The 27,249-nt window shown below is 54.9% G+C and overlaps 1 protein-coding gene across 2 annotated transcripts in view; it reads left to right on the top strand.

Moving 5' to 3' along the window:
• Positions 1 to 27,249, top strand: part of FAM53B (family with sequence similarity 53 member B) — a 119,799-nt gene that overhangs the window by 46,435 nt on the left and 46,115 nt on the right. Inside the window, exons 2-3 of one of the 2 annotated variants that reach the window (XM_027597226.2) lie at positions 7,639 to 7,693; positions 20,732 to 21,510. In XM_027597226.2, the coding sequence (XP_027453027.1) occupies positions 7,639 to 7,693; positions 20,732 to 21,510 (834 nt within the window). The remainder of the gene's footprint in view (positions 1 to 7,638; positions 7,694 to 20,731; positions 21,511 to 27,249) is intronic. The other variant, XM_027597228.2, reaches the window with a different exon arrangement.

Genomic DNA, 27,249 nt, shown 5'->3' with positions numbered 1-27,249 from the left:
CCTGCCAGGCTGAGACTGGCATTCCTTCTGGTCTCCACCCAGTAAGGGGAGGTGGTTTCCCGAAGGGAGGTGGTGCCCGAGTGGGGGCCAAGGTCAGGCCGCACTTCCAAAGGGCGGTGCGGAGGGAGAGCTGCTGCCTCAAGAATGTCGGGGGTGGGAGACGTGGAGAAAGAAGGTGTGGTCTGGCGGCCAAGGTGGTGGGCCGTTGTGACAGCTGCCCTTCCCGCCTTCTCCCCAAAGTTATCCTGTGACCAAGTGGCCTGACGGGCTGGGCCAGAGAGGCAGACAGCTCGGCCTTCTCAGACTGAGAACAGGGGAGTCTCTTAACCTCCTTCCAGCCCTAATTCCTCAGAAGTGAGTGGGGCTGCTCCCCTGCAGAGGGGGCGGGAGGAGGTCCCACTCTGACAGAAATAAACCTGAGGAGGAGTTTTGCAGATTGATAAGTCTGCAGGACTTCCCACGTTGCCCGGCACCCCTCCTGGTGCCCTTTGCAGCCCCTCTTGAGTGCCCACCCTAGCACCCTTGTGGGCTCCCTCCCCAAGCTCACACCAACCATCAGGCCAAGAGCAGACAGGCCCGGCTGGGTCTCCAACCCTTGTAGGAGTGTGGGAAAGCCATCGAGACCTGAGGCCTTTATGTACCACCGTGTGTGTGCCGGGCACTGGGCTGGCAGAATTCCACGAGCAAAGATGGGTCAGGTCTCTGCCCATCACGGCTGTCTTTCCAGTTTGCACTGAATATATGTCTGTAAATAGATTCCCTCTCGCCGTCCCCACGGTTGCCGCTCAGGTCCCGCCTGCTGTCCTCTCTTGTCTGGGAATGTGTTGTAACTGGTCTCCTGCTTCTGGCTCCTTAGCTGTTCTCTACCAGCCACCAGAGGGACTACAGGGCGGATGCATCTCTCCTCAGCTCTGGCCTTCTGCTGGCTTCCCGTCTCCGGCCGAGCAGACGTCAGAGCCCTTACCAGGAGGCCCAGAGCCCATGTACTCTGGCTTTCTCTGACCGTGCTGCTCTGTCTCTGCTTTCCCCCGCCCCCTTCACTCTGCTCAAGCCACATTGACCTCCTTGTTCAACATGTCAAGCTCGAGCCTGCCTCAGGGCCTTTGCACTTCTGCAGCCTGGAACACTCCCCCTTGGCAGGACTCCTTCCCTCCCTCTCTTTCTTCTTTGTTCACTCGGCCTAAAATTGAACTCTGCCACAACCACCCTCTCCCCCACACTTTCTGCCCTCCCCCCCTTCCCTCCTAGTGCCTGTCACTTTCTGACATTTCGATCTTGTTTGTTGAATGACTGCCCTGAAATGTGAGCTTCATGTAGGCAAGGAATTTTGTTTCTTTTGCTTGTTGCTGAGTGCGCAGTGCCTGAAACCAGGGCCTGGGACATGGTAGGTGCTCAGGGATGTTCATAGAGTGAATGGACACGGGTTCCTGCAGCCCAGCTGCCGCCCAGCTCCTCACTTTTAGTTCCTCTCTCGCTGCTGCTCAGGTTCACAGCTGAGGGTGCAGGTACGAGCCGCTCTGCTTTCTGCTGTGTGGGCGGGGGCGCGGGGCGGGGGTGTTTTCCTGCTGAAATCTGAAGACTACACGGAGAGTAGCTCTGACCAGAAAGGAACGACCTCTGGGGTGAGGGCTGTCTGGAGGTCCCAGGGGAGGGTCCCTGCCCGCTTCCAGCTGTGCTGTTGGCCTCAGCAGCTGCCGTGGAATTGGTCCCATCGCGGGGCCAGCCTGGCTGGGGCTAGCTGTGGAGCTGGCCCCGGGGCACGTGAGCCCCAGTTCAGCTGAGCTGCTCTTCGAGGAGACATGGCCTGAGTGCCTGCCAGCAAAAGCGTGGCCTCCCGGCCCTAGTGGGGGAAGGGAAACTCATCTACTCAGAAAAGTCGAGGGAGGCCGGCTTCCAGTCCAGGCATGCACAGGGAGCAGCCGAGAAAGACCCCAGATCGTTTGAGTCTAGTGCTGACGTCCCTGAGACGGAAGGGAGGGTAAATATGCTCTCCCCTGCCGGCAAGGTTGGGAGGAAGTGGACAGGGGCTTTGCTTCAGCTTCCTAAACTGGCAACGCCATCCTCGTGTAAATACCATCAAGATAACAACAGGAACATGGAAAAGCATTTCTCTTTTGTTTTCTAATCAGGCTAAGAAGATAACAGAAAGAGGGGGGCGGTGGGCTTCAGATTAAAAAAGAAAACGTGAATCACAGGCCACTTTGGAATTAGGGAAGCAGTGAGAGAGAAGTCTCAAACTGTGGGTGAAAGTCACCTGGGGGCCACCCAGTCACCTTGGAGGCACTGGGCAAGGAAGCCTGTAGCCCCTCCCTCCTTGCCCTCCGAGGTCTCTTGTTCTTTTTCTAAAAATGAAATGCTGGTGACAAGTGACCGGCCTTGTTCCCAAGAGAGATGTAGGAAAACAGAAAAAAGGACTGACAAGTGCTCAGCGTTTTGCCTTTCCCTGCGCCTGGCCCTGGGGAGAGAGGGCCGAGGGCCCCGCCTGGCCCCAGCGCTGGCCTGGCTCGCACAATGCACGGCAGTGAAGATTGTGCTCAGTCTCCCCCCCCCCCCCCCCCCCCCCCCCCCCCCGCTCTCTGCTGGTTGCTTTCCTCTGCGGAGTAGGCTCTTCCTCCTAGTGTTCTAACATTAGCTGCTGCCGCTGGAAGGCAGCCCAGACGGTTGACCCTGGGAGCAGTGTCCCCCAGCCCCCTTCCCACACGCCCACGCTCAGGCCGTGGCCCGTTCTCCCAGGCCAGAGTGACCGTCTTCCCCGGCCAGGCCTGCCTCCTCTCCCTGGCCAGTGTCTCAGCCTCTCTCTCAAGTCTAGAGACTGTTCCAGGGGAGAGAGTGGAGCGCGGCTGTAGGCTGCCTCGCTTTCCCCAACCTCAAGGTATTTCCCACAACAGCCGACACCGGTTTGGGGAGCAGGTCCTTCCCTTTGTTCTTGTCAGATTAGGATGCCCAGGCTGTGATTTGCCCAGTTGGAGGAGTCCATGGCCACGCCAGGCCTCGCACCCAGCTGTCTGGGTGCTGAGGGTCTTCGTACTTGCGGCCACCCAGAGTTGGCACTGGGCTCAGCAGCCCCAGCCAGGATGGCTGGCAGGCCCAGGCTGGCCTGAGGTTAGAACCCAGAGGTGCACAGATGGTCTGAGGCAGTCCGATGCCTTTTCCCTGAGCAAACAAAGCCACTAGCCATGCCTTGGCTAACCCTGAAGCCCCTGAAGCCCGGGCCACCGCTCCATCTCCGTCTGCTCTCTGAGATTCTCTACACAAGGGTGCTCGTCCCTTCTGGGCTTCTCTTTTTCTTGTGAGGCACGGCTCTGTCTTCTGCTTTCCACTGCAATGGTCTCACTGTGTTCCTTTTTGGAGGCTGGGGTACGCTGCTTGTTCCGCTCAAGTGCATGAGTGTGAGCCTGCCTGTGTTGGGTTGTGGTTCCCCATAACAGTGTTACGGGGAAAAAGTGATGTGATGGCTTTAGTCGGTAATCTGCAGAGCAAAGCTGTGGAGAAGCATGATTATGGCCAGAGATGAGCTCTGCCATTTTCTATCACACCTAGTTCCTCCTTAAGTAAAGACCTGAATTGTGTCTTTATTTGAGTCAGGCCTTCTGTCTTTGGTCGGACAGACGGCCCCTGCAGCCCCAGTTTGATTTCCAGCTTTTGCCTTCCCTGTGGAGGATCTGATTCCAAAACCTTCCCTTGTGATCTGAGGAATCTCGCAGAGACCAGGCCCTGTGCTGGGCGGCATCACAGTGGGAGAGATATGAGGGGAGCTGTGCTCCTTGTCCTCTTTTCTGCAAACACCAGCCAAGGCCTGGGTGCTGGCTTCAGCGTGCACAGTGAGTGTCATATGAACCCGAGGCTAGGAGTCCCTACGGCCTGTTGGGCCTTGCCGCATAACGATGGGCTGGCTCAGCCTCCCTGCAGTGGTGCGGAGGATTTGAAGGTTGCGAAGGCTGGCTGCAGAATGGTACAGACCAGCAGGAATTTTATCATAGTCTAGGCATACCCGAGATAAATTGGCTCTGGCCCACCCGGAGCCCTGAAGGGACCTTGGTGTTGGGCTCAGAGAAACCTGACAGTGGTCAGGGTATGCCTGGGCCTGACATCCTGGGAGTTGGTGGGAGAGCTGGTGAGTGAGGCCCCAGAAAGGGCAGGGACAGGGCAGCTCGGAGGGTTTTGGAAGCAGGTGCGCATGGCAGGCTCGGGGCCTCTCGCTGGGTAAAGCAGCCCCAGCACTTCCTCAGTCTAGGACTCAGAGCCCCGGAGCAAAGAGGGCCTGGCTGGCCACGCCGGTGTCCTGTCTCTTGTCAGAGATGGAGGTGGAGGCCCGCCAAGACACTGCAGTGTTGGAGGGAGGGGGCCCCAGTGCAAGAGTCGGGTGCTGATAGCAGAAGGTCATGCACTTCCGCATGCTTGGTGAGAGAGCGGGAATGGGGCTCACTGAGAACAGGGGACGTGGAGAAGGTGTTCCTTCAAGTTGTGAGATCTGAGTGCAAGTGATCGCTGCCCTCTTACTCCCTGGGGTGCAGAGGGGGCCCCCAACTGTCCAGCTGGCCCTCTCTCCCCTTCTCCACCAAGTTTCGACTTGGCATGAGCCCAAAGATTTGGGGAGGTGGCAGGTTCTGCCCAGTGAAAGTCTGTTTGCATTGGCCCTGCATTTGCTTGGTGAGTGGCAGCAGGGACGAGACAGGCTTGGGCAGACAGGTGGCCATAGCTGTTGGTCACCAGATAGTCACGTGGCACCTATTCTGCACTGGGACAAGATGGCAGCCTTAAGAAGCATAATTCTCAGGGGCAGAGAATAAGCACAGAAGCAAAGGAACTGATGCAGGCAGTGCGGAACACTCAAGAGAAAAGCACAGGTGGGGAGGGTGCCCTTTGGCTGGGATGGTCAGGGAAGGTGGCCGGAATGAGGTGGGAGCCTGTGAGGAGCCTGTCGTGGAGAGACCTGAGGTGGCCTGGGCTTGGCTCCCGCGGGCCTGGTGGCTGTGGGGAGAGAGGTGGCCGGGTTCTCTGGTTGCTGTGGGAAGTCATTGGAGGTTCGTAAGCAGAAGAGCAATGTCGGCTGGCCTCTGTGGGTTCTGGGTGGAGAATGGTGGGTGGGCCCAGGGCACAGGCCGGGGACCAGTTAGGAGGCTGGTTTGGTCTCTCTGTGGAGAATGGTGGTGTCTCAGAGCAGGGCCTTGGGGGCGTGAGAAGCACTCTCATTCCAAGAGTGTGTCCTCCAGCCTGGGGAACGGACGGTCTGCCGCCAACAGGGATAAATCCTTGCTGAGCGAACGAATGCGTGAGCAAGGGCCCCGGAGCCCCTGTGGCCCGGCGCAGTGCTTCCCTCTGTAGGCACAGACCCCAGCCTCTCTGGCACCCACACAGGTGTCAGCAGCCCCTGCGAGGGCCCAGATCTAGAGGGCCCTGCCGTGCCCCTCTGTCGGGAACATGCCAGCTTTGTGGAAGGACAAGTCAGCGGGCTGACTCCCTAGCTCGCTTCCTGTTGTCTGTAAACCCCAAGCCCTCCTCGGTGGGTCTGCGTGCCAGTGCAGCGGACAGGCGGCTCCAGGCTTCTTGCTGTCTTCTGCTTTCCGTGGCCCGATCCTGGTTTGGGTTTCTGTGGGCCGCCCGCCTTGGCTTGCTTTGCCACCTGCCCCCTCAACCCAAGCGTGGGGTGGGGGCTCTGGTTCCCCGGTGGATGTTTGCTTTGTGTCAAGGTGCTCCTGCCGTGTCAGAGTTGTCTCCCTCAGCAGGCAAGGCCCCTGGCCTAGGCCAAGCCCAGCTTCTGTCTCTGAACCCTCCCCCTGGGAGCAGAGACTGCCTGGCGTCCGTGGGCTGAGTGCTTGGTTGTTTGGGGCCTCATGGCGCGGAGGCGGGGTTCTTGAGTCTTTGTCACCCACTCTCCATTAGGTGGCTTTGGTGTGGGCTTTCTTTGTGCATCCTGCTGTGTTAACCAGGTCGTCTGGGAGAGAGGCAGACGCAGCTGTCTTTAACTTTTTCCAGATATTTCTCTGGATGACTGTAGATGGGATGGTTAAAGTCCCTGTGGAGTCCAAGAGGGCAACCTATCCCGAAAATATAATGAGTGTTTTAAACTGAGGAGGGGGTACTGGAGAAGACCTGCCCCAGCCCCTTTGCTCCTTGCAGGCTTCTTCTGGTCCTCGAGCACCAGCTCCAGTGCTTCCCCCAGGAAGCCAGCCCTGACCTCCCGCACCCCAGCACCCTCGGCCTGGCCCTGGCCTCTCTGGTCCCGCATTCTCTGTAGTGTAATGGTTTGTCTGTGTGACTGTGTCCTCCGTGAAATGTGAGCTTCCTGAGGGCCAAGGCAGGCCTCCTTTACCTCTGTGTCCCAGCCTGGGCAGGATGTGCCCTTAATAACCTGACTGGATGGACACAGAGCTGACTGAGGGCAAAGGTCTCAGAACTGGGGAGCTGGGGCCGGGCACTCGCCACCCGTTTATCCGGGAGGGCCCGGTGCTCCTCGTCAGCTCCACCCTCCTGCTCCGGGGCCTGGTTCCCGCCCACTTCTCGGACCGGACGCCTGTTGTCGCTGTTATGTGGGGCTCCTCTCAGAAGGTGGCGTTCTCTTGGACAGGCTGACTCCTCTGGGACCGAAGGCTTCTTTCCCCGTCACGTGCTCAACCCCTAGTGCAGCCTTCCTGTGAATAATTACCAGTACTTAGGAGTGGGTGAAGGGAAGAAGGAAGGAATGAGTCTTAGGAATCCTTGAGGCAGACCTTTCTTCCTGGGGCCCCCAGGGGCACCGTCTCCTCCTCACCAGAGGTCAGAACAGGCCTCCTGACCCATGCCTCAGCTAGCACAGGGGAGCCCGGAATGTTCTGCGCTCAAGTTACTGTGTAGCCGTGGAGCAGTGCCTGGTCTTGGGGCCCTTGTAGGCCCGACTGGCCTGTTTTTCTCCCAGTGGCCGTAGCATTTTGTGAGGCTGGGTGTGGGGTTTGAGGGGAGGCGTGGAATGCTTACGGTGGGAAGGGAAGCCATGGAAATACGGTGCCAAGGAGTTCAAAAGCCATCGCCCTCAGCTGTGACCAAACATAACCTTTGAGTTTCTGTTTCAGTTCAGAGAGGGTGCCTGGGGGCCTCCGTGTAGTGGTGAAGCAGCTTGCACAGCGCAGGGTCCCCGGCTCGAGCTGTACCTGGTGCTTCTGTGTAGAGGACGGGGAGCTGTTCTCCTGGGGTCTTGGGGGAGGGAAGGAGCCGAGGGCGGCGGAAGGGCCTCCGCTCCTCCCTGGGGGCTCTTCCTGTCATTGAGAGGCCCCCTCTTCTCCCAGCCTGCGCTGTGGGGCGGCCTCTCCGCAGCCCAGTGCGGTGAACCGTGTGCATCACACCCCCTCCTGCGTCCCCCTCCCCGGCACTCACGTGGAAAAATCCCCGAGTGTCAGAAGTCGTGGGGCTTTCTGGTGTGTTTTTTGAAGCCATGAACTTGATGGACTCCATAACTCAATGGAGACTTTGGACAGAGAGTCCAGGTCTAATTATCGGCTGATGTTGCCTCTTAGAATGCTTTTTTTCTCCTTTCCCTAATCTGACGTTGGCAAAAGACAGTTACCCCTTTAATTGTGACTTTAGTGAGGGATCAGTGCAGGGTCATGTGCAAACGTGCTTCTTATGACTTGAAGAGTGAATAGCTTTTCTGGTTGTTTTCAGCACACGCCAAAGAAGATGAGTCAAGGACCGACACTTTTCTCTTGTGGAATTATGGGTGAGTAACCAAGGTGGCTGTGAAGAGCCCTTCTCTAGTCCTTCCACCAGGGCCTGAGTCCTCCAGGTGAGATGCTGGAAGCCCTATCTGGACACAGGCACAAAGAGCAGCAGTGGGGTCTCGTCTCTGTGCTCAAACCGTCTCAGGCCCGGCCGTGCTGGAGTGGCACCCGGGCTGTGGGGCTGAGTGAGCAGATGGGCGCTGGGGTGTGGGTTACAGATGTCATCTCCAACCACTGTGTTGAGAGTTTCTGTCTGGTTGTGAAGGTAATCATGTTCCCTTTGAGACATTCAGAAGACGCACCGTAGCGTAAAGTACAAAATAAAAATCTCTCCTAGCCCCAGTACCCAGGGAGAACTCCTGGTTAACATTTTGGTGTATTGTTATGTTCTTTGAAGTTTTGACATAGCCAAGTCTACGATGGACAAATGATTGTAAAAAATTGTATACAAAAAACTTTTTTTTTCTGGTTTCACTTAGTAGTCCTTAACTACTATCCTTTCCCCAGGGCTTAGCGTTGGCCCAGCCTGTGTGGTTTGAGTCTGTAGTACCTCATTGTGCATCACCGTGTATTTAACGATTTAACTGTCCCTTGTTTGTTCGGTGGAATGGCTGTTTTGTTTGCCGTTGTGATGAACGGTGACTATGTGACTACGTGTCTAAGTCTTTTGTCTTTTGTCTGCCCTCTGGATTATTCCTTAGGATTTCCCAGGAGTGGCTTAGGCCAGGGGGCAGGAACATTTTTAAGGTTCTTGCTTCGTATTGTTGACATGTTTTCCAGAAGGGTTGTCTTGGTCTCTTGTGTCCCCGCAAGTGTGAATGACTCTTTTTTTATAAAGGGGCGGAGGAGATGACTGTATTGATTATATTGATTTTCCTGTGCTCCAGATGATCGGGCGCAATCTCTCCTTTCGCTGTCTCTGCGTGACTCCTGCCCCCTGTGGGGACACCCTGCCGGATGAGTTTCTGTAATGTTGACGTTGAGGCAGCAACCAAGCTCCCTGGTGGGTGACCATTGCAGGCCTTCGGTTTCCAGGCCTGACTGCACAGGACCGTGTCAGGTCTTCTCTCCTTTCCTCTCAGCCTGTGACTCTGTGCAGTGTTTTCTTTGTCTTCTTTAGACTCTGTCCCGTAGATGGGGTGATGAGGGTGGAGGGGGTGCTGGGTATGTTGCCGTGAGCGCCAGGCTCCTTCCTCACAGGGTCGCTGGGACTCTGCAGCGACTCTGGTGTGGGGCCAGTGGGGACGCCCCATTCCCATATGGGGAAACCAAGGCCTCGTGAGGTGACTCCCCACCAAGCTCCCTTGGCAGAGTTGGACCCAGGTTGGGGAAGAAGGAAGATTGTTTTCTTCTCAGTCACAAGCCACAGCTCAGTGGGAGAGCCCCAGGTGGTCCTCTTGATGCTGCCACCCAGAGGGAATGGAAACAGGGAGATCACCTGGCCTTGGTTTACCCTTGTGACACACTTCTGAAACCTGTCCCCCCACGGGGCTTGATTGAGCACCTTGTTGGTGGTTAACGGCTTTCGACAAACCCTCAGTGACTTAGCCACGTGGCTCAGAAGCTTGCCTCATTGCCTGCTTCATGGGCTGGACTCAGTTGTGCTGTGGGGAAACTGCCTGCCTTTGTCCTGCCCGGAAGGAGAGGGAGGCCCCTGGGCACACTCAGCTCCTCAGCCCAGCCTGGACTTGAGCTTTCAGCTGCGCCAGCCTGGTAAACTGGTGGTGGGGGTGTTGGTCTTTATTTCAAGGCCGTCTGTGCCTGACGTAGGCTGGCTCCAGGGCACTGCCAGGCAGCGGAGGAACAGCCAGGTGGGGGGGTCTGCCGAGTCCTCTCGTCCTTCTCCTCAGCTGCCTGTTGGCCAGCCCCTCCTTGATTTGGGGAGACCCAGGCCCATCTGAAGTGTGCATTACCAAGGCTTTTCCTTCACCACGGTTCATTTCGGTGGTTTGTTCCAGGAGGTGTTTATTGAGGGTCAACTCTGTGTCAGGCACTTGGCACAGAGAGAGAGTAAATCAGCCCCTGCCCTCAAGGGGGTGTCTGTCTAGAGGAGTGGAGAGATGGAGAAACAGTGAATTCCCTGTGGATTAGGGTCCTTAGAGCCGAGGGCAGATCGGCCCATCTTCCTGAGCCTCAGTCCCCTCATCTTGCAGATTGCGGTTCTTAGTAATCTTTAAAGAGACAGCAGCACACAGAAGGCGCCGGCTCAGTCCCTCCCACCTTCAGCCCCTTCCTGGGCACTTGCCGAGGTGGAATGTCAGCCGTCAGAGGCCTTCCCAAGCCTGTGTGCTGGTGGAAGCTCAGGTGACCGCTCCTGCCCATTTTAACATGTGCACCGAGGTGTGGCTCTACCCTGCGCCGTGAACGGGGAGGGCATCCCAGGCAGTGAGGTCTCATTTTCAGCATGCCTGCTTTTTAATGGCACTTCAAGAGGGTTTTGAGCCTTTCCAGGACTGGACAATACTCAGCCAAGACAAAATGTCCTCTTACTATAATCACCAACCCCCGTCCCCTGGAGATAAAGAACTCCTGTTGTGGTCCTGATCAGTGGAATTCTCCCGTGATTGCTGGGGACAGCTTGGCCCTGTGACTCAGGGCATTTCCCTCCCAAGCCCCCATTGCAAGGGTCCTAGCTGGAAGCCAGGGCGAGTTTGAGTTTCCTGAGCATTCTTAAGAAAATCCAGGCAAGCGCGTTAGGGTGGGGAGTGCAGCGGCCTATTTGCTTCCTCTTAAATAGCCACCCTTTAGAGTAGCCCGGCCTCCCCTACACCCACTTAGATAAAATGCCTTACTCATGTAATCAAGGGCTCACAACAGTGTGTGTTCTTCTTCTTCTTTTTTTTTTTTAAAGATTTTATTTATTTATTTGACAGAGAGAGACCCAGCGAGAGAGGGAACACAAGCAGGGGGAGAGGGAGAGGGAGAAGCAGGCTTCCAGCAGAGCAGGGAGCCCGATGCGGGGCTCGATCCCAGGACCCTGGGATCATGACCTGAGCTGAAGGCAGGCGCTTAACAACTGAGCCACCCAGGTGCCCCTCAGTATGTGTTCTTCTTAAGTACTTTATGTTATTGTGAGCTGGATGATGGGTCCCTCCCCCCCGTTGTCTCCCCCCCCCCCGCCCCCCCCACACCCTAAGTTTGGGAACTTGATATAAAGAAGTGGTTTTGTGCTTTCCCAAATTGGGGGAGTGAACAAAGCCAGGAGGAGGTGTGAATGGCAGAAGCAGGGCCCAGTAGGGCCAGGCCACTGCCGGGCCTGCTCTGCACCAGGGCGCAGTGCTCCTTCTTAGGTTGTGAGCCCAGCCCGGTCCCCGAAGGGCCCTTTCTAGCAGAGACGGTGTTTGCCTCTGGTTTCCTTTCTCCCCTCCCATACCACCCCGAGAACACTTTCTGTGCAGAGCGGGAATCTCCTCTGCAAGTGACTTCTCTGGGGAAGAGCCATGTACATGACTGGTTCCTGTGTTCTTAACACAGGAAGCCTTGGTCAGGTGGCAGCTCCAGGGCCCTGTGGTCAGCTGGCCTGGCAGGCGGGCCAGCCCTTGCTGCTGGCCATGGTCTCTAGCGGGCAGAGAAGGGGGCTTGGCTGCACCTGACGGAAGCACTCTGTGCTGGGAGAGGCAGGTGCGCCCCCGCCCCCGCCCCGGCCAGGTCCTCCATCGCTTGCTGTGGGAGATGCCTCTTCATGCTGACCCAGGGGCACATGTGTGTTAGCTTATTCTTTTTTGGTGAAGCAGGGCAAGTGGAGTGAGAGCACGCTCCACTCACCACCCTTGGCTAATTGCACCCGTTAAATGAGTTCTGTATCACAGGGACAATGGACACTACACATTCCATTGTCCTCACCACTCAGGCGAGGAGAGACCTGGAAATCAAATAGTATGTGAGAAAGCGAATGCAATACCACTTATTGCAAAAGGGCCACTAGGAAAAGTCGTGTAAATACAAGTCAGTGAACAGAGAACAAAACAATTCATAGGCTAAAAAAAAATTGCACGGAAACCCATAATTACTTTAGGAGTTATGGTAATAAATTATTTATTAATGTAAATTATTTTGCAGGCAGAGAACACAGAGAAACTTGAGCAGAAGGATCATGCATTATGTATAAAAGGGAATTGTAAAAATATTATAGCAGCCTTACTTGTGACACTCTGGTTCAGGTTCGTCAGCATTTTAATTATACGCCCTTATTTTCTGTGTTTAATTACTTGGCTGTTAAAGTCTCCTCTGTACATGAAAGGGTTGTTCCCAGGGGCACTCTCTGTATTAATTTCTACAGGGTAAACCAGTTGGCTGTGTTGGGCTGTGCGGGACTGGAAGATTTCACTTTGAGATTTCATAGCTTTTGGTCTTTTAACTCCACCACTCGTTGAAAGTGGAATGTGATTGCACCTTGTATGAGAAAGCTGGCATTTGGAAGTGGGACATTTTCGATTTCTTAGAACAAGCACGTGACTGAGACTGAAGGGACAACCGTAGCAGCCCCTGAGCTGCTCAGGCCAGTTTCTGGTCTCTGCTGCTGCTTCTCTCTCGGGGCTAGCCATTTGGAATATGATCACTGGACCAGAGCCTCCTATAAGAAACAGATTATTAACTGAAATTGGCTAAAGAGAGCCTTGTTTTCATTTTTAAAAGCACATCTCCATACAGGCATGCAGATGTATGATTTTTTAATTTTATTTTTTATTTATTTTTATTTATCGTGATTTTTCAGTCCCTAAAGTGGTTTAAGGTTTGTCCATAGAGAGTGCTTTAAATGTTTCCTCGCACCCTGTATTGGTTTCCAGCAGTGTTTCTGGAATAAAGTACAGACTGGAAGTAGGTGCGAAGTGTAATTGGCACAAGATGGCTGTTTATGGTGACAAGTGAAAAGGGAGCCTCCCGGGCTGCCTTCTCGCCCAGGCTGGCCTGCCTTGGGGTGGGGAGGGGGCCACAGTGGTGCCAGAGGACGGGGAATGACAACTGTGAGACTGACTTTGGGCACCACCCGCCACAGTACGTTGCCAGGTAGAAAGGTGGTCCAGTTAGGGGCAGCCAGGCCCCACTGCAGGAGCATGGCCTTGGGACCGCAGACTGTGCTGTTTGCTGGCCGCGCGTCCCTCAGTGAGGTGTGACGCTCTTCTGAAGCTCAGGCTCCCCACCCATATGACAGGGAGCACCGTGATGCCCCACAGTTGAGTAGCGTGCATGGGATGTATGCTTGTGCTCTCTCCCCGCCCCAGCAAGGAGCCCAGTGGGGTATTAGTTAATTAACAGTTAGTACACATTCATCGGGTGTTTTCTGAACAGTTCTCCCAGCTGCCACATCTCTCCTCTCCATGATGGCGCTCAGCTTTGCTGCGTGCATCACTTCGGAGATGAATCGCAAGCAGGTGCCCATTTCCTCTCCTCCGCACGTACCCACAGCCAGGATGGGAATGCCAAAGGGGATGGGCAAAGGTGACCTTTCTGTCCCGTCACAGTTCTTGTTGCCGTTGGGAATACTGGTGCCCTCCACATTTCTGGATGCCCCTGGAGGTCAGGGTGGGCGCCTTGCCCCATACAGATGGGAGACTGAGGCCTGTGTTCCTCAGGCTCAGTCTGGTGCGTTTTTTACCCCTCCATACTCGCTGTTGGGGGATCCCACCAAGCCTCTTTTTGTAAGAGCAGAGGCTTCCCAGAAGCTGTGGCAGCTGCCATGGGCCGCCCCTACCCGGCTGGTGAGGGCAAGGCCCTGGTTACCACTCTGAAGCTTACTAGCTGCTCAGGCTTCTAGAGCCCCTCAAGCCAGGCTCCTTGCTTCCCTTGATGGGGCTGGTGGAGTGTTCTCTCCAGCCATCCTAATTCCCCGTCCTCGTGCCTTGGCCGAGGAGCTTGGTGTCCTGTGTCACTGTCCCTAAACCCAAGATGCAGCTGATGTTTTATGATTCATCGCTATCGAGAGGGCACCACCAGAAGCTGGGGCCTGGTCAGGCAAAGCCCCAGAACCTTTTCTTCCCGACACAGCTTTGAATTGAATCTCCATTCTGATGACACAGAGAAAGAGGCACTCCAGTGGGCCAGGGGCTCTAGAAGTTCATTTAAAAATCAGTGACCCCATGGGGCGCCTGGGTGGCTCAGTCGTTAAGCATCTGTCTTCGGCTCAGCAAGATCCCAGGGTCGTGGGATGGAGCCCCACACTGGGCTCCCTGCTTGCCGGGAAGCCTGCTTCTCCCTCTCCCATTCCCCTGCTTGTGTTCCTGCTCTCGCTATCTCTCTCTGTCACATAAATAAATAAAATCTTAAAAAAAAAAAAATTCAGTGACCCCCTGTGGGATAGCTCAGGGCATTGTCCTGCATATTTTCCCCCTGTGTTCTTTTTGTAAGATTGACTTAGTAATGCTGCCTTCAGAAAGATACTTTCCAGTTTCCCATTGAAAGGGTTAGAGCTTCTACCCAAATCAAGTCTTTGCAGTCCCAAGGCCAAGTTAGCACCAGCCAACCCACAGGGCGGGAGAGAGAGAGTCATCGTCAGCACAAGTAGATGGGTGTGAAGTCCAAGAATGAGTCAGCCGGTCTCGATCTGGCTGGAGGCTTGCGACCCAGGCCAGGGAGGCTCCAAGAGTCTGACATCTTGGGTCTCTGCTTCAGGTGCTTAACCTTTTCTAGAAACCACATTCTTCTGTGGTTCTGTCACCATGAGGCAGCCTGTAACACACAGCACACAGATGTCCAGGGCTGCAAGTCTCCTCTAGCTTTTGAACCCCGAAGAAGGCTGTAGTCCCCGAAGAATCTGGGCCCCTGGGAATTTCCCTTCAAGTTTAAGGGTAGAAATGGAAACAAGAACATTTGAAGCCAGATGCTTTTTGTGCTCCTCCGAGTGTTTTCTTTCTTTGAGCTCTAGATCTGTGTGCCCAGCAGCCTTCTGTACCTCCTTCATCAGGGCGTGGCAGGACCGTGATGCCTCGTGAGCGAGGTTGGGGGATCTGGGGTTGTGTTCCCGTGCGTGTGAGTGTCGGCTTCTCCTGTGCCTCCCAGGCTGGTGGTAGTCTTTCCAGAGACTTCAAGCTCAGACTGCAAGCCTCAGCCTTGTGGCACCTGGGAGGTCACCTAGTCGGACCATCCGTGAGAGACCTGGTTGGTTTGTATGCGTCTATGTGGTTTGTCCTTCCATCTCGAGGTAGAGCCTTGTGTATGTTTACCTCACACACACACACACACACCCCTGTGAATAATCTCAGACTTGTGAAGATGGGCTCAACGGGGGATGGAGCAACTTGAGAGGACTGGGGAGTGCACGAAGGGTGTGTGGCTGGTGCCGGCTTTCCCGAGCTGTGCGCTGTCGTTCTGGGCCCTCGTCCACCCCAGGCCTGCTGTTGGCGTGTCCCGGGAGGAAGGTGGGAGGCCTCACACTGTTCCCCCTGGCTTCCCAGGTCTCTTCCTGTGGCTCTCCATCCAGAACATGCTGTGCGGCTTGGGGCCCCCACCCCCTCCTGTGAAAAAGGACCCTCTGAGGACTTGAAGGGAAAAAGGGTTCCTTCTCTCTAGTTCTGCTTCTTGTTACCAGCTGGAAACAAAACAGTCACCAAAGCACCAACTTTTAATGGTGTTCTGAATCCAGATTTGTAGAAACGGGAATGGTCAAGCCTCCGGCAGTGTCCTGTGTGTGGCTGGATGGGCCGAGTGAGCGGCCACTCTGACACAGGTGTGAGAACCCAGGCCCCTGTGTAGCCTGTAGGAGTGGTTCTCAACACCTCTGCTGTTCATACAGCCTGCGCAGCTTATTTAAATGCAGACCCTTCCCCCTAGAGATTCTGTTTACTGAGTCAGGGCCTGGGCCTGGAAATTGCATTTTAACACCCCAAGGGACGCTCCTGCCAACCCAAGGGTCCCAAAACCACACTGAGGAAAGCTGGTGTAGAGCGTACAGGTGTCCACTCCAGCTAGGCCCGCAGAGCTTGGTACCCAGGGGCGGAAGAGCTGAGCCTCAGCTGTAGGCGCGTCGTCCAGCACTGTCATCCTAATCATGGTGCTGCCACTGGCAGAGCCCACTGTGCCCTCACGGGCCCTGTCCCAGGGCAACTGTTTGATTCTTAGAATAGCTCTGCGAGGTCATTGCTGTCTCCCTCATTTTGTAGACAGGGGAACTGAAGCTCTGAGAGATTAAGTGACTTGCAGGGCTGAGGTTCAAACCTGTGTACACACCCTTCCAAATGTCCCAGGTGACCCCTGCTCAGTGGACTCCCCAGGTCCGTGGCCATTGTCACTTTTGAAAGAGTCATCACTGTGCAGAGTGGTATTGAATGGAGGGGCGGGGGTGTCCAGTATCCTCTCCTCGGAGCCCTGCCGAGGCTCTTTGTCCGGAGTGACGTCAGGGCCAGAAGTTCGGGGCTGTTTGCCATTAAAAAGTAGCTTCTATTCCTGTTTCTTTTGTCTGGTGACCTGACCCAGCAAATTGCTTTCTGTTTTCTGAGTGAAGGGGGAAAGCACAAGGGCTAAACATAGCCCCGATTGTTTTTAATTTTCTTATGTTGTACTTCTTCAAGCGATAAAGATAGTAACAATTAAAATATTATCTGCCCCTCAGACAGACCCAGTGGCCACCTGGCTGGTGTTGGCACACGGTAGCAGCGCTCAATGTTAGACAGTGCTTTGTGTTTCCAGAGTATCTTAGAGCTCCTACCACCAGCCAGACTCCCAGCTGCTTCACACGCAACCCATCCATGGCCTCGGGAAAGCGGGAAGTTGAAGGCAGAGCCCCCAGGTTGGACCTAGCTGCCCGAGGAGGGGTTGCCAGTGCCAAGGATGAGGGACAAGTGGGGCCAGATGATCACCCACAGCCTGCTCTGCAGCTTTTATCTGCACATTATCTGTTCCTTCCTCTACGCACCACCAGCTAAGGTCTGCTGTGTGCCAGGCTCCATGCTGGGCACTGGAGGGCCATGCTGGGTCTGTGCTCGAGGGCTCGTGGCTCAGTGGAAGCAGACTTGTAAATAGATAATTAAGGTTCAGTTAACATCTGAGCCATAAGATTGAAAGTCAGGCAAAGAACTGTGGGCGCCCAGTGGCTGATGTGGAGAAGGCACATCTACAGAGAAGGCCATGTTTGCGTTGGCTCTTAAGGAAGAGATTCTTGCTGGAAGGATAAAGGCAGGAGAAGAACAGTCCGGGCCTTTACAGAGGTGTAAGGGCATGAAAGAGCTGGTGTTTGGGGTCGGGGGGCGGGGGGAGGCTGCAGGTTCACTGCAGACACATTGCTCTGGCATTGAACCCCAGTGGACCCAGTTGAGAACGGACTCTTCATCATCCCCAAGGCAAAGGAATCTTACTGTTAAGGTTGTCGAGGCTTACCCTTAAAACAGAGTGGCATGGTTCCTGCAGGCAAGCAGGAACGCGTCAGAGTTAGCCATCCAACCCCAGTCCCCACTGGGGATTTGATAGTGAACCTAAACACAGACGGAACGCCCGCCTCCCACACAGGGAATGGCTGTGCGCATTCCTGCAGTTGTTTCATGAATCTCCCATTTTATAAGGACTACTCTTCAGGGCTGTGTAAACCCTGAAGGAGGAGTGTGCTTTCTGGGCTGTTCCAGGGACCGTCCAGGATGGTTTCGATTCTGCCTGCTTCTTGTCTGACTTCCGATGTCGGGAAGTTCGGTGCGCCGGGAGTAGGGTTAACCGGGGAGGCGATGAGTGGATGGGGTGTGGATGGCAGGCCAAAACGTTCTTTCTTCAAGGCCACAGGCAGCTGCATGGGGACAAAGGTGGGGGCCTCAGGAAGTTCTCTGGAAGCAGTGAGTCGGTTAGCCTGGATTAGGGAGGCCTGAGCTCAGGGTCCCATCCAGAAGCCTCGGGATCACGAGATGGCCACAGGGGAGGAATGGTGCTGCCAGGTGAGAGGGGCCGAACCTTCCCGCTTAACCGGCTCCCAGGTCCCCTTTCTTCTCATGACTTCCCTGGAGATGGGGACGATTCTAGGGCAGTGAAATTAAAATAGAATGGAAACTAGTATTCTCTGAAGGTGGGATCAGTTCTTTTTAGTTTCATGGGTTTCCCAGGGCCTGGGGTGGAGACTGTCTGTAGTGAGCCTCGGGTTCCTTAAGCAGGGCCACTGTGGCGCCATGCTGGGGCCCTCCCTGCTCTGTGGCTGGGCCCACCACGTCCTTCTTCAGTCACCACATTCCCGGCCCATCTGGTGCCTCAGTGCCTTGTCCCAAAAGAGAAGTTGGTGGCCAGCGTTATTCTAAGGGAACTCCCTGAAAGACCAAAGGAGCAGACCCAGCGGAGGCTGGGGTCATAGGTCCTGACCCCGGCACAGCACCAGTGGGTTTGGTGGCCACGTCCCCCACACATTTGGAAATGCATTTGTCCTTACAGAGAGTGTAGAAACTCTAGCAAAACATATAGGAAAAAAAATACAAATTAGCCGGCTCTCCCCAGTTCGAGTATGAATGTTTTGGTTTATTTTTTTTTAATCATCACATATAACATACATGTTTTACAGAATAGGAGTCATGCTATCTGTACAGTTTTTCTATCTTGTTTCTTTAGGCTTCGAATTACATACTAACATTTCTCCGCATCATTAATATTCTTTGGAACTGTGCTGTTTTCATACTCCATATTATTCCCTGATCATTTATATCACCAGCCCGACTGCAGGGTGTTTTAGTTGTGTTTACCATTTTGCTGCCACTCGTATTGCTTTATTTTTTAAGATTCAATTTATGTATTTGAGAAAGAGAGTGCGCGTGCGCATGCGAGCATGAGCAAGGGACGGGCTGAGGGAGAGGGAGAAGCAGGCTCCCCACCGAGCAGGGAGCCCGATGTGATGTGGGGCTCCATCCCCTGACCCTGAGATCACGACCCAAGCCGAAGGCAGACACTTAATCGACTGAGCCACTCAGGCGCCCCCTTGTATCACTTTGAAGAATATCATTATGTAGAAATCTACACTTTTTTCTGAGAATAACTCTTCTTCTTGTAAATCAGCTAACAAGAGTGACTCAGTCAATGTTTGTATTTCTTCTAATTTTACTTTATTATAAGTTTACTGATTTTACAACTACTAACAAATGTCAAATCGAAACTGTTTTAAAAGAATCATGGCTGCTCTAGGGGCCGTGAGTGGTGAGGACATGTTTTGAACAACATAAATGCTACCTGCAAAAATGCAGTTTATGGTAATACTTTATCAGATTTAGTTAAAGGGACACGTATGGATACTTGCCGTGCACCAGGGCCCAAGGAGTTTCCTGGAGGAGGGGAATTGGACATTTGGTGACTGTCCTGTATTGTTCCCAAGTGGCCTAACGGGGTTTAAGGAAGAGCCCTCTCCTGCATCTCCAGCTTCTGAGGCCGTCTCATGGGAGCAGCCTCTGGGTAGTTCTTCCCGTGTCCCCCGTCCAGGCTCGCAACCCCTTAAGCATGTTTCACGACTGTGGCAGGGTGTCCTAGGTGAAGGAGCGGCACCTTTAGCCCTGATTTGGCCGATCTTTGGCTTGTGAGGCTCCCTTTGAGCCTCACCGGTCCTTCCCTTTGAACCTGTCCAGTAGCTGTGGACACACAGCACAGGGTCAGTCCCTCGCTGTGTCTCTCAGTGTCCTTTGAGAAGTGACCCCTGATCGAGGAGACGGACGTGTGGTCCTTGCTGACTGGCGCATTCATGTGGGTTTCACCGTGGTTTTCTGAGTGGATGGCCCATCCTGCGTGACTCAGAAACTTGCTGAGGGCAGGCCCAGTGTTGGGCTCCCTGTGGTCCCCCTCGACGCTGTGACATGGTGAAAAGAGCAGGGCCCCGGGGTGGGCCAGCCTGAGTTAGCCTCCAGTCATTTTTCAGCTGTGTGGCCCCAGGCCACTTACCCTCCATACGGAGCGCCTGGCGGGTTCCAGCCGCCATGGGGCATATCTGCTCAGTAATCGATGGCAGTGCTGTGAGAGTCGGTGTGCATCAATCAAACACCTGCCTGAATGTCATTTCAGGTTTTGCTTCTGTCCTGACAACCGACAGACTCAAGCCATAGTTTTCTGTATATTCCCCTGTGTACCGTTCATAAATGTGTGTAGGTTTAAAAATAGAGAAACAGGCCAATATGTGGATCCCTGGCAGCACAGGATACGGGTCTCAACTTTGCTTTTGTATTATAAACTTGAATACAAGAACTACGTCAGGTTTATCTGTGCCCTCCTAAGATCCTCAGCACAGTGCCTGGTTCTTCAGTAGAAAAACACCACATAGTTCCTGAATATTTCACTAAAATAAAGGCTCAGGTGCAAAGTCAGCGTTTCCTAGTGGGGTTAGCTTATTTATTCATGTTTTCAAGTAGAGACCTGACGATGTAAGTTTAAAGCATCCCTGTATGTCTGTGCAGCCCAAGACACGCTCCTACAGATTTTACCCATTTTAAACATCATCCATCTCAGTGAGAAATCAAGTGAACACAAGGAAAGTGCTCCATGATTGGTTGTCATTGGTGACGATGTTGATGTTGCAGAGCATTTTGATGGAGGAGGCATAGCTCAGTAGTTTCCAGTTTCTATTGTCAACAAGTATTCTAGAGGTGGAATTTGGGTGAGCTAACCTGCAGCACTGCCCGCCCCGTTTGACCTTGACCCTCCTAAGTACCAAAAGACTCCTCTTGGGTCATGGTCTTCTGCCAGGGCGTTGAGCCCCAGCTCGAGAGGGGATGGAACAGGCATCCTGCCCCAACTGCTGCAGGCCAGGGGAGGGCTGGGGCAGGCCGGCTTCCCACCTATAAGATGGGAAAGCATCTGGGTGAAAACTGTTGTTTTGCACTTTCCCGGGAGGCAGTGTGGAATGTTGGAAAGGAAGCCGCGCCAGGAGGCCTGGGGGGTACGTGCATCCTGGGCCTCGCTCTGTGCCTCACTCAACACCGTGGGATTCACATTCCCACTCTGAGCCTCTGTTTCTCATCCATAAAGTGAGGTTGGACCGGATGGTTTTAAAGGGCCTTCCTGGCTCTAAAATCCTGTCTAAAATGGGCTCTTGGTTGTGGAGATCGAGGGCTGGCATGGAGGCCTTCTCAAATCCTGCTTTCTCTTTGTCATTTCTGAACCAGAAAATGACAGATGGAGAGACCTGGACAGGAAATGCCCTCTTCAGATTGAGCAGCCGAGCGCCGGCATCTGGGAGTGCCTGCCGGAGAAGTGTCAGGACAGCGCCCTGTGGCACCGGGAGGCTGCTACCGCCTGCGCCGTGACCAACCTGATCAAAGACCTCAGCCTCAGCGACCACAACGGGAACCCCTCAGCGCCCCCCAGCAAGCGCCAGTGCCGGTCACTGTCCTTCTCCGATGAAATGTCCAGCTGCCGGACATCGTGGAGGCCCTTGGGCTCCAAAGTCTGGACTCCTGTAGAAAAGCGACGCTGTTACAGCGGAGGCAGTGTTCAGCGCTATTCCAACGGCTTCAGTACCATGCAGAGGAGCTCCAGTTTCAGCCTCCCTTCCCGGGCCAATGCGCTCTCCTCACCCTACGACCAGGCGGGATTCCACCACCGATTCGGAGGTCAGCCCTGCCAGGGGGCGCCAGGCTCGGCCACCTGTGGACAGGCGGGTGACATCTGGAGCCCCGACCCGAACCCTGTGGGCGGGGGCCGGCTCGACATGCAGCGGTCCCTGTCCTGCTCCCACGAGCAGTTTTCCTTTGCGGAGTACTGTCCACCCTCAGCCAACAGCACACCTGCCTCAACGCCAGAGCTGGCTAGACGCTCCAGCGGGCTGTCCCGGAGCCGCTCCCAGCCGTGTGTCCTTAACGACAAGAAGGTCGGCGTTAAGCGGCGGCGCCCAGAAGAGGTGCAGGAGCAGAGACCTTCGCTAGACCTTGCTAAGATGGCACAGGTAAGAGCCTCAGCCCCGTGGGAGGCATTGCAGGAGCATCTCGGTGCTTACGGGAGCCGCTCCTGGCCCTGGCCCATCCCCATCCCAGGCAGAGGCGGGGCGCCGGTTTCAGAAATGCCCGGAAGTGGGTTATGAGTCCTTGTTTTTTAAGTGCTCTTCAAAGAAAGGTGAAATCAAGGTGGGGTTTTTTGTTTTTTGTTTTTTTGTTTTTTTTTTTTGGTGTCTATTTCTCTCCGTTTAAAATCAGAGATGCTTTTTCCCTGTGAACGCAATGCTAGTGGTATTGGAGCAGACAGATGGTGAGAGGTGGGGTGTTGGGGGGGAGACCATTGTCATCAAGCACTGGTGACCCCCTTCCAGCACTTCACTGGAGCCTCTGTCCCAGGAACCCAGCCCTGCAGTGCAGGCCAGGATTCATTGTCACTCGGATGATGCTGATCCTGAGATCAGGACCGTGGGTCATGGTTTCTCAGAGGGTGAGAGATGGGGGGAAGCACTTACTCATTTGATGAAACTGTTGACAGCACGAGACCATCCAGAAATTGTGATGGCCATCCTCTGTGCCACCTTTGTAAGCATCCTCGCTGTTCACTGTAGGCGAGGCCTCCGGCCACGTGCCCTGTCCCTTGCACTTTATCTTCTGTGTCTTGGAGACCTGCCTTGTGCTAACACTGAGCTCGGGGACTGATTTGAATGAGATGAACGTGGAGTGAGTATACCGTCTATGGGACAGTCTCCAAACCTGGGTGCCGCCTGTGTTTGGTTCTTACCGAGGAGGCCTGAGCATGACAGTGAGGTTTGGGGACTAGGGTTGGTCCTTGTGACCCATCCAGTAAAGGACGGGTGGGTGTGGGTCTCTCTGTTCTGTGTCTAGAGTCCCTCAGGTGCTTCATGCTGCGGTTTAACTGTTGTCTTTGCTGGTCTTGTTATAGAAGCCTCGGTCACCGGTGGGTGTTAAGGGATGGAACCTGGCTGGCCTTGCTCATGGAGCATGTGGCCATCTCTGGGCAGCCAGGCTCCCATGACCACTCCTCTTTGTGGGCAGAATGGCCTTCCTTCAGTGCCCAGAGCTGCTTTTTCAGCTGGACCTCCTTTTGCTTTAGAATAAAAAGGCCGCTTCTGTTGATGGCATTTCCTTCCTTTCTGTAGCCCCCCTCCCAGCCTAGAGGTCCCCCCGCCAACAAAAGAAGAGGGTCAGGTGTCTCGAGTCTTGAGCATGCACCTGGTCCCAGAGTCCAGACTGTCTGGCCCTTTGCTCCGGAGCCCGGCCCTGGCCTTGGGCAGCTGGAGGACAAGCTCGTGACATGCTGTGCCTTCCCCGTGCCACGGGGGCTCCACCCTCTGCCCCACACTGGCCAGGTTCCGCCACTCCTCCAGGTGGGTCCCTTTCTTTTTCCTGAGTGGTGGACATTCTTTGCTTTACTAGCCAGACAACAATCAAACCCACGTTCATTTACGCTGGACATGCGACTGGAATTTTCCTTCCCTGCAGGAATTTAAATAGGTAAAAAGGCTGGAAAGGTGACAGATTTAGGTGACTTTCTGAGGGAAACCCAGAGCCCTGAGTCCTGGGTGCGATAAATGGCTTCAGTTAAATTTTTAATGTTGAGCTTTTTTTATGAGCTAATAAGCTAGATAGGTAATAAAAACAACTTACACATGTTATTCTGTTTTACTGCCCACAAGCTGGAGGAACAGCACTGGCATCACTAAAGACATTCCCCGTCCTCACTTGGGTAGAAACTGCTTGAAAATATATTCCTCCATGGGGCTGTGCCCAGATGTGTAGATTGCTTCACTGGCTCCAGGCAGGCCTCCAAGAACCTGGGGAGGCCGCCCTGATTCCGCCTGCTTTTCTCTAGCCAAGGCCGGGGTAGGGCAGAGTCCGGGGAAAGTGAAGATGGGGCCCCTGGGAAGGGTGTATGCCAGGAGGGGGAGGCTGGAGCCCTGGGGATGGACCCTGAACCACCCCGACCATGCCTCTAGAGCCCCAGCCAGCCCTCTCTCCATGGGGCCTGGCCTGCTGTGGCTCCCCAGCTGGATAATTTATGGCCTCATGGACCTTACTTTTGCAGGAGCTCTGAAAGCCGGGCCTGAGGCCACCCCAGTGCCTTTGCAGAGAGCCCTAGATCCAGCCTGGAATGCGTAGGACCCTGTGCCTGGGAACCCCACGAGCCGAGCCTGTCACCGGTGTCCAGATACCAGTCTCTGTGGGCTGTGGCTTTCTCAGCATTTGTCACTGCCAGGGAAGGAGCAGGGTCTGCGCATCTCTGGAAAGATAGGCTTGCACCCAGGGTCAGCACGGCTCTGTTTCTTCAAGCTGCATCTTGGACTCTTTTTCATAGGTCTTGTGATCTTGGTTTATAAATATTCACTTATTTGGGGGGCGTGAGGGGTGCTAATTGAACATTTCTGTGAAGGAGCCCCTTTGGATGTGTAGATCTGCGACCAGGTGTATGAGATTGGTGCAGAGTGTCTTTTCGGTTGGAGTGCCTGGGAGTTCAGACAAACCCCAGCTTCCTGCAGGCGCTGTCTGGGGCTGCGCACACCTGCCGGCACGTGGGTGAACACGCAGGAGCTTTCCTCTGGCCGTTAGTCAGGGTGCCCAGAGCAAGGGGGCTACCCAGAGCCCCTCCGGCCTTGCCCGTTACAGCCCCTCCCGAGATCCTTCTGGAACATGGTGTTCACTTTTGGGTCTGCATTTGGGGCTGGGGGGACATCAGCACATCAGAAGGCCTCCAGATGAGCGGCAGGAGGCTGGCGGCCCTGGGCAGACTGCCTCACATCTCTGTGCAGCACATCATTCCACCACCGCAGCCGCTGTTGTTGCTACTGCCCTAGGACTGTCGGGGGGAATGAGGGAGGTAGCGCGCGTGCGCGTGTGATGTGTCAGCGTGTACACGTGCATCTACGGCTGGACGTGCAGATGTGTGTATGTATGAACGTGTGTGTGCATCCACAGCTAGGGAGACGTCTGTGCGTGTCTCGTTGCCAGCCTGCGCACGCGTGTGTGGCGCGCGCGCACACACGCACACACACACACGACCTGGTGCCCTGGCTGGCGTGCAGTGAGTGCTGACGGTTACCATTAGTGTTGCTGCTGCACATCTTGGGAGGGAAGGCATGGGCTCGTTGCAGGCGACTCCAGAGGCGGAACTGGGAGAGAGCGTGAAGGTCCCAGGAGGCACACTTCGTGCACTAGAAGGGCTCCCTTTTTTCTGTATCTGCCTGTCTCTTTCCTTCTGTTTTCTCCTCCCTCTTCTGCCCTTGCCATTTACTTTTTCTTCTTTGTTCCTCTTCTTGCCTCATCCTTTCCTTTTGAAAATGGGAGGGAGGCCTGCCCTGCAGCTCAGCCCAGCCCGTGGTGAGCTCCGTGCTCAGAGCCAAGGGGTGTGAAGTGGTGATGGAGTCGGAATCACTACCGCGAGAGGAGACATGGTCCTGGGAGCCCACAAGAGGCCCTGCCCCTTCCCGGCGCGCAGCTGTCCAGCCAGCGGGCAGCAGCGGCCCGCTTGGGCAGTGAGGCCAGGGCACAGAGGGTCCGGGGGTAGCAATTGCTTTCAGACTGTCTTTGCTCACGTCTTCTTTTTTTTCTTTTTTTTAAAGATTTTATTTGTTTATTTGACAGAGAGAGAGAGAAAGTGAGAGAGGGAACACAAGCAGGGGGAGTGGGAGAGGGAGAAGCAGACTCCCCGCGGAGCAGGGAGCCTGATGCAGGGCTCGATCCCAGGGCCCTGGGATCATGACCTGAGCCGAAGGCAGATGCTTAACGACGGAGCCACCCAGGTGAGCCACGTTGCTCACGTCTTCTTAAAACCTCAGTACCCGGATCGTGGGCAGGGATGCTGAACGAGGCTGCAGGTGCCCCAGCCATCTGGCTCCGGAGTGAGAGAGGGTGGTTGCAGAGAGGAGGGCACCCCAGTGGGAGAAACGCCGCCAGGACCCAGCCCAGGAAGGCCTGTCCCGTCCTCTTAAGAGTCACTGCAACCCCTCAGCTCTGGGAGCAGCTGCTTGAAGGCAGCCCGGAGGGGCAGTCGTGCCTGTCCCCGCCCAGGTCACATTTTGCTGACCTCCCTCTCAGCTTTCCCCACGTGACCCCTTCTGCCTGGTGTTTTATGTGAAGCCGAAGCCTTCTTTGCAGAATGACAATGTGTGTCATTGAGAGCAGGGCCCAGCCTGAGCATAGGAGTTGTTTACTAGCGGGACCTTTGCTGACATGATTTGTTACTGCTTCTCTGAGACCTGGCTTGACTACCGAGCGTTGGTTGACTCCCAGCGAGACCTGAGCTATGCATGGCCATTTAGACACAGATCACATGTGTGTGAGCAAAGATCTCAGAAAAAAGCAGCAGTTAAAGAGATTACCCACGGAACGCCGTGCCCCTGGGCGTCCCAGTCTTGCTGTATTTTTAATTCCAAGCTGGTCAGCTTGCAAGAGCAACAAATTGTATTTCTCAACAGTGCTTCAAACAGAAGCGAGACATTTGTGAGGAGGGGTCGGGATGCTGAAACAGAGGTTTGATTGATCACAGCTGCCCACACACTGAGTCCTCAAACCTCCTGGAGCAAGCCCCAGAACAGGCAGCAACTGTTGTGGTAGCAGATGTGTGAGGGGCCCAAGCAAGCTGGTGGGGGGCGGCGCGGGGTAGGGGAGCAGCACGAGGTTAGAAGCTCTGCCGAGGCTGGTCCAGGGTGAGTCCGGGAGACGAGTCTGGGACAGCCCGGTTGGCTGGGGCTGTGGGGGCTCTGAGGGGTAAGGAGTTGCTTGCTGGAAGCCGTCAGGGGTATCGCAGATGCTCATCGGCAACCCGTGGCTCTTTGTTGGCAGGCCATCCCTGGGTCAGCCTTCCACTCTCCTCCCTGCTTGCCAGTTGGGGTTGCCTTTCACCATGTGGGGTGGCCCTTCACACCCCTGGCTGCAAGACCGCCCTGCTCAGGCAGCCCCAGCAGCCCCAGCCAGCTGCGCTTTTCCTTGGCCAAGTCCCTGGGCTCGGGCCTGGCATGCCCGAGCCTTCAGGGCCTCCTCCTGTCTGCATTGCCCCCGGCCGGCTGCGCTGCTGGTTTTCGTTTTCTGCTGCCTTGTACCCGTAGACCCTTCCTGTTGGCTTGGGGAACCACACTGACGGCAGACAGAGGCACTCAGCGAAGGATCGCCCCTTATGGCACAGAGTACAGGTGGTCATAGAAAGCCCGGGATTGCTAATTGGAATGAAATCAATGCTAAATAAAAGGAAACAATCAGAATGCGTTTGAACAAAGGAAGAGAGTCTTTTAAGACTTGGATTGTCAGAGGGGCGCCTGGGTGGCGCAATCGGTTAGGCGTCTGACCGTAGATTTTGGTTCAGGTCATGATCTCAGGGTCGTGGGATCAGGCTCCGTGTTGGGCTCTGCGCTCAGCTCAGGGTCTGCTTGTCCCTCTCCCTCTGCTCCTCCCCCTGCTCACGCTCGCTCTCTCTTTCTCAAATAAATAAACAAAATCTTAAACCCAAAAAAACAAAAAACTTGGACCATCAAGGGCTGGTTGGCCAGGGGTGGCAGCTCTGGGTGCTGATCCAGCATGTCTGTTCCGTGCTCCTGACAGACATTGCTAATCGATTGTAGCAGTCTTTCTGGTTGAACTGGGAGGCCTCAGACTCCATCCGTCTATGATCTTGGCAGCCACTGCTGATTGATCTGCCCTTTGTCAGTCTCTTCATTTGAGGGTGAGGCCTCTGGAGTCCCAGGGGAGTCGGTGACTTG

Source organism: Zalophus californianus, chromosome 15 (assembly GCF_009762305.2).
Source record: "Zalophus californianus isolate mZalCal1 chromosome 15, mZalCal1.pri.v2, whole genome shotgun sequence".
Lineage (NCBI taxonomy): Eukaryota > Metazoa > Chordata > Mammalia > Carnivora > Otariidae > Zalophus > Zalophus californianus.
This window is presented reverse-complemented; position numbering and strand designations above follow the sequence as displayed.